At 42.6% G+C, this 10,969-nt stretch overlaps 1 protein-coding gene across 2 annotated transcripts; it reads left to right on the top strand.

Annotated features, from left to right (window-relative positions):
• Positions 1–803: 803 nt before the first annotated feature.
• Rap2c (RAP2C, member of RAS oncogene family) lies at positions 804–5,869 on the top strand. Of its 2 annotated transcripts, none has more exons than XM_052170993.1 (3): positions 804–894; positions 2,417–3,195; positions 5,557–5,869. In XM_052170993.1, exons 2-3 carry the CDS (start codon positions 2,923–2,925, stop codon positions 5,833–5,835), a joined length of 552 nt encoding a protein of 183 aa, XP_052026953.1. In that variant the 5' UTR covers positions 804–894; positions 2,417–2,922; the 3' UTR covers positions 5,836–5,869. The 2 variants fall into 2 exon arrangements, with proteins under 2 accessions (XP_052026953.1, XP_052026952.1); XM_052170992.1 differs by lacking the exon at positions 804–894 and adding an exon at positions 2,123–2,308.
• Positions 5,870–10,969: the final 5,100 nt, after the last annotated feature.

The raw sequence follows: 10,969 nt of genomic DNA, 5'->3' as shown, positions 1-10,969 counted from the left end.
AAAAATAAGATCATTTGGAAAATGAGAGTCTACTCAAAATAATCTGAACCCATAATTAATTGCTTTGTGTCCAAGTTGAAAGCTGTATCACACTCATATATTTCACAAAATGAAAGCAACTGTGTATTTGTTCACCATTGTTCTCTTTCAGCCCTCCATAGGCCAACTTTTCAAACCAACATATAAAAAATGTTCTCTTGGGCCTATAAATTACACAGTATTCTGTTTTAAAGCGTATCCATCTCTTAAAAATTACCTGAAATAAATTGGAGTTGAAGTAGTTTCCAAGACTAACTTCCTAATGAGTGGTGGAATTAATTAGCCAATACCCTTCCTGACAAGATTTGAAAGTATCTGCAGGCCTAACATTCATCCATCCAGTAGTGCTGAGTGACTCAGTAGGACTCTACTGTTTGGAAGAGGATGTTTCAATACACATAAAAGCAAAGAACTTTCTCTTCTTGAACGAGGCCAAAACAGACATATTAAAGTTGTCAACAGGTGAGATGGCCTCAAAAAAAAAGCAATGCTTTGAACGTTTGGTGAGAGAGCACAGCCTTGATTTGACTGCTCACCGCTAACTGGATCAGAAGAGGAATTTCCACACTCAAGTTATAAGCATGGCTGGCGAAGGGCTGTGGATTCCACCAGACAGTCTGGAGACAGCCAGACTGGGAGGTGAGCAGCAGAGCTCCAAATCTGGCAACAGCATGTGTGGAAGGAACAGTGACCTATGGGGAGACTCAGACCTCACAGGCCAAAGCTCTTCCAGCAGAGGGCAGTGCCTTGCATAGCAGGCAGGACCTAGGCTAGCTGGAGACAGACACTTCGCTGGAGAGACTGCACCAGCTTGAGACCGAGGAGGAAATTGAACTAAACTGTCCTTTGACTACTGTAAGTGGCATTGGGGGACTACTGACCAGGGACAGTGGGATTCACACTTCTGTGATTCGCTTAGCTTTTAATGCCTAACACTTTGGATTGGGAAATACATCTCTTTATCCAGCCTGATCATTACGGCTTGCCAATAAGGAAATGTGAAGTCACTATAACTAAGCTGGCCAGAGATTCTCTCAGGTTTCTGAGTGAGCTTGAATAAGGGTGTGTGTGTGTGTGAAAAGCCCCACATACGGCCCGGCCGTGTGGCTCCATGAATGTGACATGAAGTTTTCAAATAGATAGTTAGCAGTAACAATTTTCTCTAAATACAGATCTTAGTTTAACACTAGAGTTATTGCTTTTGAATTTCAAGGCTATGAACGATGGCCTTTAAAAGAAAGCTTCACTGTGGAACAGCCAGGTGGGCAGTTTGTTAAGCGTTGCAGATGATAAAAAGATTAAATGAAATTATTCCACAGGCCTAACCATTCGCAATCACCTTTCAATATTGGTTACCATTTCTGCTGTATAATAGTTGGAAATAGTTGGAAGAAAATTGAAGAGTCCACCATAAAGTCTACTTGTAATGTTGATCCCTTGCAGCCTTGTAATTTTTTAAAAAAGAGTTTCGTATTTGCTGAGGGAGGCAAGGCAGATGTGCCAATTGATAAAGTACAGAGTGTCATACATGACTAAAACAGCACCTTCAAAAATCAAGAGCCCAAACCTACTCGAAAGGGTCGTTTGCATACGTTGCTTCGGAAAATTTCAAGTGGAAAGAAATGATAGCAGAGAATCAACTTCCTAAACTGTTTTATTTTCCTAGTAACTTCCAGCCTAGGGATGTTTAGTGTTCACTCAGCAGCTAGATAATTGGCTGGCGGCCTTGGGCCAAGGAGGGAATCAGGTCCTCGGAAAGCAGCTGCCGGACACCTAGAAGCCGAGGGACTTGGGCAGGCCCGGGGTCGAGCAAAATGGCCAGCCGCTCCCGGTGTGAAGGCTGGAGTTGTAGGTTTCCCCCGAAGCGCCCTTTCTCAAGGCCATTGCCCCGACCTGTAACCCGGCCAAGCCGCCTGGCTCGCTCGGCAGGGCGCGGCCCTAGCGCCACCCGGCTCGCCCTGAAGAAGAGGTGGGACTTTCCCCACCGGAAGTGAACGCGTCCAGTCTCGGGGAATTGGGGCACCTCAGCCAGTGTGTCAGGGAAACCCTTCCGGGTTTCTACCGGGGGTGGGGGGTGGGGGGTGGGTGAGGAAAAAAAAAAAGAGGTGGGTTCAACTGGAGTCCCTGCGGCCGCCGCCGCCGCTGCCGCCGCCGGACGGCCCCCGCCCCTTCCCCGTCCGTCCGCTTGCAGCAAGGCCCGGGCGGCCCAGTAGCAATGGCCTTGGCTTGACAGAGCCTCCCGGGCGGCTGGGAGCGTGTGGACTGCAGGGTAAGCGGCGGCAGCGGCTACAGGGAAGGTGGCGGCTTCGGGCGCCGGCCGGCGCGGAGGTCGGGCTACTTCTAATGCGCGCCCCTTCTACCCCTCCCCTCGTTACAGGCCAGACGAGCCCCGCGGGAACCCGGGGAACCAGAGACCCCGCCCCGGCGGCAGTGAGCGCGGCGGGGCCCCGAGGCCTCGGGCCGGCTCAGCAGCGGCGCCAGCAGGAAGCGGGGACCCCGGGCCCCTTTGTGTGCAGGGCGGGGGAGGGGTGGCGGGCAGCCCCCAGCCGCGAGGCCCCCGCCCCTTCCCGCGTGGGGGTGCGCGGCAGCTCTCCACCCTCGCTCGGCCGCTCGCCGGTGCTCCCTCCTCCCCACGCCCCCCGGGCCGCCTTGGGTTCCTATAGGAAGGGCACCAGCATCCCATCCCCACCCACCCGACACTTGGCTCTTTTCCCCTCCCCCTCCTGTAACTTCCTCCTCTTCCCCGGTTGGGCCCTCCGCCTCTCCGCACTCTCCTCCCCAGTTCGCACATTTCCGCCCACCTTCCGCCTGGCCTTGCGGCAGCGCAGCTAGCGGGGTATTATTTTTCCCCCCCTTGGGTAGGAGTTGGTGAAGGTGAGACTCATGAGGGAATACAAGGTTGTGGTGTTAGGGAGCGGAGGGGTTGGCAAATCTGCCCTCACTGTGCAGTTTGTCACTGGGACTTTCATTGAGAAATATGACCCCACCATTGAAGATTTCTACCGCAAAGAGATCGAAGTGGACTCTTCCCCGTCAGTACTGGAAATTCTGGACACCGCCGGAACTGAGCAGTTTGCCTCCATGAGAGATCTGTACATCAAAAACGGCCAAGGTTTCATCCTGGTGTATAGTTTGGTTAATCAACAGTCTTTTCAGGTAATCAAACCAAGTCTTGTAATTTCTTTGAAGGGGGTGTGGTAATCCGACATGTACTTCTGATTTGCTTGAACTGTGCGTTAATGATTGTGTTTGGCTTTTGAAAGTTTGGCATGGTGTGGAAAAGCACTGGATTGTTTCTGTAGAGAGTGCTAAAGTAAGAGACATCGACAAATATTTTAAAGTTATTTTTAAGGAAAAGAAAAGTGAAAACAAAATAGGTCAGCCTGAGTATTTTTAGCCCTATGGTATAACCTGAAGTTGCTTATTCACTTGGATAAGTATTGATTAACGTGTTCAACAAAACCTTTCATAGATAATCTCAAGTGTAGAGCAGGAGGGAAGAAATTGTTTCAAGTCATTATCTCTTACACAGAACTAAAACCTGTGTGCCTGCTCCTCCCCCCACCCCCTTCTCTCCTAGCTCCTAAGTTCCTCAGTTTGAATCCTAAATCTCAGTGGTTCAAAATACCTGCGAGTCCTGCTTTCTTAGCATTTTTTTTTCTTGGGGGAATGCAGCTGAAAGGGAAGTTACTACTCTAAAAGACTTGTACCTAGGATTCATAACCAACAGAAAGGAAGGATGACTCTCCTTTTCTCCTGTCGATTTCTGCCATTGTAGCCTATACTTAGAGAAAATATGTGGGACTGGGAACTCGGAGAGCATGCAGATTTCTTAGCCCAGTGGGGTAGCCAACCTGGATCTGCTCCAGTTGCTTCAGAAAATCCCTCCATCTTTCACTGGGAAACAGACTGAAGTTAACTTTATTTTAAGAGATGCACTAATTGTTGCTATTTATTCCTTGAAAATAAATGACCTTATATTGACCCGTTATATTGACCTCCATTGATTTAGGAAACGGATATTTTTTTCTGCATTTAAAGGTATGCACTTAATGTTGCTTACTTAAGAAATCTTAAGTGCCTTAGCCAGAGTAATGTGCTAGTTTCACATTCTTTGGGAGTTGAAGTTAAAGTGCTATGTATGAATTTTTCTGGTAACCTTATACAACAACTTCAAGAACTTATTTGTAAAGAGTATAAGTTCTGGGCAAATAACTCTAAAGAACATTTTAGGTAGAATCACATTCCAAACAAAAGTACCATAAAAGCATTTCCCCCAGAAAGTGCTAAGGGTATCCATTGACGGGTATTTTCTTTCTAAGGGATCCTCGAAAGATTTGTTTTTCTATCAGCAGACTCTTCTGGTCTTTTCAAAGGTGTTTCATAAAATTTCCACTGTATCCTCTTCTGTTATAGACATAAATATGGAGTATGGAACTGTGGCATTATTTCAGCAGAGACTCCGATTCCTTTGAGACTAAAGGGTATTCTTAGTTAAATTTGTTGTTCCATAAGGAAACCCAGAAAAGCAGCTTAACAATTCAGAGAAGATTGAATTGGTGTATTTGACCTGTGTGTGAATGTTCTTTACTGTAATTAGTCAAATACATATTTATATTTAAGGCAACTCATTTAAGGTACAGAACACAAAAAATTCGGCAATACTGGCCTAGCTCTATAATATTCCTATATCAAAACCATTCTCTCCAGAAATTGATGTTACTGAAAAATAGCTAATGCTGTGATCTTTAGTAATTAGCTACAGTTATTTCCATGCAGTGTGTGTGTGAACAAATCAGAAGGGAAGCAAACATGGAAGGAGATATGTATGCCTTCTCACCTAGACTCCAGATGCATTGGCCTTCTTGGGCCGAGTTCACTGTTACACATGGTTGTTTACTGTTAGAAGGCTAAACACTTAATAACCAATGTAAAATGAAAAAATGTATGTCTATGAATCTTAAAACTGGGGTTCTAAGCACTGAGTGGTGTCTGTCTGTCTCTCTGTCTCTTTCTGTCTCTGTCTGTCTCCCTCTCCCTCCCTCTCCTCCTCTCCCCTTGTCTTTAAAATACTTTCCCTTAAGCCCTCTTGCTAAATGACTAGGAGTTACATACATGCTGCAGCCCTATGCTGGGATGACATGTGTTACAAGGAATGATGACAACTAGGCAGGTTTAGGGAGCTGGCCAAACATGTGTATGTTCGAATGGATTATCCGTATTTGGGAACATGATTCTTTAATCAAAGTAGACTGAAGGTGGGGGTGGGGTGATAGGGGTTTTAAGGTTAGTGTACAACTTAAGTTATATATTCCTGATGCAAAAGGCATAGCTAGTGACAGTGCAAACCATCTAGTTCTCACATCACCAGGGGAAAATGCTATTGCCGTCTTTATTTTGGGATGTGACTAGCTTTATATAATCAGCAAGGAGTGATTTTTCTGATTTTTGTAAGGCGTCAGCTGTGGTAATGCAAAAGTCTAATTTTGTTCTTTCCCTTTGTGATTGCTTGACTAGGATATCAAGCCAATGAGAGATCAGATTGTGAGAGTGAAGAGATACGAGAAAGTTCCACTAATCCTAGTAGGAAACAAAGTGGATCTGGAACCAGAAAGAGAGGTGATGTCTTCTGAAGGCAGAGCCCTGGCTCAAGAATGGGGCTGTCCTTTCATGGAAACATCAGCAAAAAGTAAATCAATGGTGGATGAACTTTTTGCTGAGATCGTCAGGCAAATGAACTATTCATCCCTGCCCGAGAAGCAAGATCAGTGCTGTACAACTTGTGTTGTCCAGTAAAAAAGAAAACCTCAAACATGGCCATACCGAGCAGGTTAGTTGGTGGAATTGTATGGACCAGGGGGTCTTTTGGTTTTGATCAAGTATAAAATTAAGAAGCTGGTTGATGGTAATGCACTCATACATTTGATATCACCTTAAATGTCTGTATTTTTAGAATAACATTTTTCCTCAGCATAAAACCATCTCAGTTCAATGCTGTTAAGCAGAACAAAGGTAAGAAATTGTGTGTGTGTTGACATTGATGAGACATTTTAAAGGAGTGCCTCTCTAGTTTTTCTCTTCAGCCTTACTTGCTAACATTTGGAGGGATGATTCATAGTGCATCTTTCCCCTGCTTAGCACTCTTAGCGTCCAAGACACACAGGAGAGTGTTCAAAAATAATTTCACAAGACTATGAATGATTTTCTGGTACATTTTAGTATTTTTATATTCTGGGCAAGAGAGCCACTATAATTGAAACCACCAATTTTCTAATCACTCAAGTACTTGATTTAACAGAATGATTATTTAATCAAGTTCATCTGTACCTGGCACTCATGGAACTTAAGTGACCTCTGGTAATAACAAAGTACCTTCACTTCCTTCTGAATACCTGATGAAGTGAAAATCTGTTTAAATCATCTGTGATGTGTCTGAAGACACCATCCTGAGCACAGAGATCTTTTCTACTTGGCTTAATAAATAATGGAATTAAGAACAACAACCAGCTTTCACACCTTACATTAAATGATAGTATGTTTTTTTAAAATGACCTTTCAAGAAACTAAGGTTATGTAAAACTTTGAGCTATTGAGCATTTATCATGAGATGATTGTATGCATATCTTGATCTTTTCAGCTGATTTGGAATCGGACCGTAGTCTCAGAGAATAGCACTTAGATAAGAATAGAAACAACCAATACTGTGCAAGGCTTGATCTAGCATTGTAGGGGAGTACCAGGACAGAGAAAAAGGAGAGAGGTGATTGGAGAATGGGTGGAGAGAAGAAGGTTTATGGGACATACAGGGAGGGGGGAACTGGGAAAGGGGAAATCATTGGGAATGTAAACAAAGACTATAGAAAATAAAAATATATAATAAAAAAATTGAAAAAAAAGAAAGAAAACCACAGTCAATGGCAGACTACCAAGCCAGTGTCAGGATGAAAGTGAGCCTGTGAGCCAGGGCCTTACCTCCAGGCAAGAAACAGCTTTGCAAATGGCAACAGGCATTTCAGATCATAGACAGGATCCTAACCAAAGGGCTGGCTTTATTCATGCTGCCTAGAGAAAAGACTCAGGGTCCCTCATTTATCTTTTTGGACAAGGACTCTTGTCAGGTAGTGTCATCTTTGAAAATGAAAGACGACAACAGTGCTTTATTTAAAATGTTTTCTCTCATCATCCTTTACCATCCGAGAACATTGATGAAAACTCATTTTTTATGTCTAGCTACATCTGTCGTTTTATAAAGTCAACATTGGGACTGTGGTTTAGCTTATATATTGCTGATAGTGTCACCCATGCAGTGTAGTTTCTGAGGAGGGAATAGACTTAAGGTGATATGTAGGTGACAATTGAGTCCTACTTTCTTGATTCCATAATCTGGCTTTTAAATCATAAACCAACTTCAGGTTTGAACAAGTTCTGTGTGCTGATAGCATCTTTACCATTAAGTTCTGCTTCTCTCACACCGGTAATTGAGCAGATGACATAAATATATGTACTTGGAGTTTTATCATCCTTATACAAATTAACCAAATCCCATAAAATGTTTCTTCCTGTCATTAATATAGGAAAGGAAGGTAAAAGAAAAATTAGTCTCATACACATAAAGGGTCAGTTGTTACCCTTGTTGGGAATTGGATCATTTCTACAGCTATCTTTAAATAGTTTTCATTATAAATGGTGCCTAGAGTTTGTTTCTCCTTGTAAACTCTCAGGATCTCAGTTTTTCCACTACTTACAGGGATATATGTATACATGGGATAGATTAAATATATCAAGCCAACTATGTTCATGCTTCTAGTTTATTAACATACTAAACTCATATGTTATTAATATCAGTAATTACATATTTTTGTTATGTGACTTTGTAGAATGTGTAGCTTTCTGCTTGATTTTTTTTTGTTTTTGTTATTGTTCTTGTAAGCCAAGCACCAGGCTGAAGGTGTAGTAGATTTCTGAAATATCTTTTAGAACACTGCACCATATACAGGATTTTTTTTTCTAACCCCAAATCAGATAGAAGTGATAGGTATGCGGGTCTGTAACCTGAGGCTAGTGGAGTTTGTGCTCATCCTTCCTCACTGTCACCTGAACAAGTACGTGATGGATTGTGAGTCTCTGTGAGTCACAGAGCCCTGAAGGCTGTCAGTTCCAGATCTAAACTGACGATCGAACGTCAACTACTAAAGGTGATTTGAGAAGGGTTTGGCCGGCATCTTAGAACTTTGTGTGAAGTTAGAAATAATAGTACTTAAGACAGAAAGACCATGGTTGCTGCTGAAAATTGGCTGTGTTTAACTGAGGGGGACCATTTATTAGTGTTCTGAAAATGGCTCCTGATAATTTCTCACATTTATTTCCTAACACTCTTTAATTTGGGTCACCAATCTGTTGCCCAACACCTGCTTCAGGGCCTGGCTCTCCAGATTGTTCCTTCCCCTTTTACCCTCCCACTGGCAGTCATTTTATTGTAAATTAGGAAGTGTGGCAGATTCTTTAGAGCCAGCCACCATCCTGATTTCCTTAGTGAACAGAAGTGGCTTCTAGCAAGTGCTTTGTAGAACTGTCACTGGGCAGCCATAGTTTCATAAAAATCTAGCTCCATGTTCTACCCCTTGCCTTAGTCCCCAAGTCCGTAGCTCCTACATCTGGTGTCCGTTATTTCACTCGACAGTGTACTTTTTGAGTGTAATGATGGTGAGAAGGATGGCTGTTTTCTTAATAATCTACTATAAAAGAAGAAAATCAGCAGCATGGGGATTGGGAGGAAGTCAAAAGCAGAAATTCTCAGTACTCTGGGCTTTTGTTGTTGAGAGCTGTCCTCTGTTTAGGACCTCAAATATTGAGCAAAATATGTGGTAGCTAGCCAGGAATTTGATATTATATTCCGATCCTCCACTTTTGAGAAAATATATTATCTCTAGAAGTTGCCAGAAATCCCCATAGGCATGGGGGTGGAATGGCCCTTGGTTTAGGACCAGTGAGTTTAAGTAGCTTGGGAACAGTGGGTAGCATTGGAGTCAGGCCTTGAAACATGGCTGTGGCTGGTGCAGAGGCAGGGGAGGTAGGGGGCTAGGTTTGGGTTTTTTTCTAAACAGAAGGAATTTGAAGATGAGTCATAATAAAACCCTTAAATGTTCTATCCATTTCTCCAAAAGAAGGAAGATATGCATTAACATTATCCCTTATGTGATAATTAGGTCTAACCCTTTCACAAGTAGAGTTTTTAAAAATGATGCTTGAGGCGGTCCTATGTGTCAGTCTGAGTTTAATGAATGCCACAAAGGAAAAAAATTTACAAAAGAAACAACAGTGTCCTGTGCTATGGCCTGAAGGTCTGTAAAATTTTCTAATGTTTTCTTCAACACATTATGGATGGAACAGGTTCTCCCAAGTAGAGTAAATGGTTCATAGGAGTACCAAACACCAGGAAGCAAAATGAAAGAACAAAGATCATTATTTATGTCAGCCCCAGTTCATTATATTTGTCAGCCTGAAGAAAAAGGAGAGATTCTTGATTCAAGACTACCACATCATTTCAAGTGGCGGCAGAACGCCCAGGATGGTAACAAAGGCTCCTGGAAGGCTAAAACATCTATGACTGGGATTTGATTCTAGCTGCACTTACTATTTCTTAGATGGAGGAGGGTGGATTGAAATTTTCAAGGCTTTTTTTTAATACAAATGTTGATCAAGGACAGTTTCTTAATCTCTTTTTCCTGTTTTTTTCCACTAAATATGATAGTTCAGAAAATGTGCAATGAAAATCCTCAAGATCAAATCACATTATGTACCATAAAATGCTGGCATTTTCATATCTAACTTAACCATTACTGTATGAGGTGCATCTGTCTTTCCTCCTGCCTTAGTGAGTATGCACTTTAAGTGAAGACACAGTCCCCTATTTATCATTGTGTGCCAGAGAGGAGAGGAGGATCTGAACTGGGAGAAGCAAGCTTTGGAGTGGAGAACCCTGAGGATCTATAGCCAGTGATGGACAGAGCTGCTTGCCTTTCCTACCACCCTTGATTCTCATCAGCTCTTCTCTATCCCCTACAAGGTTGTCAGTTTGACACTTCAGAGTAGATGGGGGGACTAATTAGACCTGCACTGGGTGTGGGCATGTCTCAGTAGAAAGACTCCCTCCTTGTATTTTTTCTCTCTTTAATTGTTTCCTCCAACCTCAAGATTGGGCTTTTATTGTAGAATGCAATGTATGTGAGCTGATCAGTTTTACTCCATTACCTTCTGGCTTAGAATGAACCATCAGAATTAACAAAAAATGCATCATAGAGCTGGAGAACTGCCACTGAGGAAGCGTTCTAGCCTTACTACTGGAACAATTCTCCTCATGGGATTGCTTCTCAGTGGAGTTGTACAAGTCAGAAGATAATGTAACTAAGAAAAATTGAAGTTTTGTCAGTTGTTGGAAAATGTATCCAATCAAAACCATATGCACAAATGCCTTGGATTAGCCACAGTATTGAGAATACCAGTTCCCGAAAGTACTACTTACAGTTGTGGGGAACAGTATTTTACTTGCTCTGATTCAAAGTTAGCAATTAGTATCACATCATTGGCCACACACTATTACCATGTCACTGGACATGGTGACAGTATTGAGATGTTAGAATTGAATTCATCATGGTAAACATTTGCCAATATTAGCTCTAGGCCATAAGAGAAATATCTAAGCCCTTCCTTCTGACTCTGGGCTCATCATATACATTGAGTACGTCTGCTTCCCTTCCAGCATGGTTCTACCTCCATGAAGACATTTCTGACATGGATTCATCTTTGGCTATCTGTGTTTAATTGGAGAGAATGAGTACTTTTAATGATTTAGTCATCCTATTCCAGTGCCTTTAATAAGCTTCATACAAATTAGAGTAAGGAAATGAAGCAATACAGGTAACAACATCAC

Source organism: Apodemus sylvaticus, chromosome X (assembly GCF_947179515.1).
Source record: "Apodemus sylvaticus chromosome X, mApoSyl1.1, whole genome shotgun sequence".
NCBI lineage: Eukaryota > Metazoa > Chordata > Mammalia > Rodentia > Muridae > Apodemus > Apodemus sylvaticus.
Note: the sequence above shows the minus strand (reverse complement) of the source record. Positions and strands in the feature narration are given on the sequence as shown.

Coding starts and splice junctions, on each gene's coding strand:
- Rap2c (XM_052170993.1), top strand. CDS start 2,923: ATGAGGGAATACAAGGTTGTGGTGTTAGGGAGCGGAGGGGTTGGCAAA. Junction 3,196..5,556: donor TTAATCAACAGTCTTTTCAG/GTAATCAAACCA, acceptor TTGCTTGACTAG/GATATCAAGCCAATGAGAGA.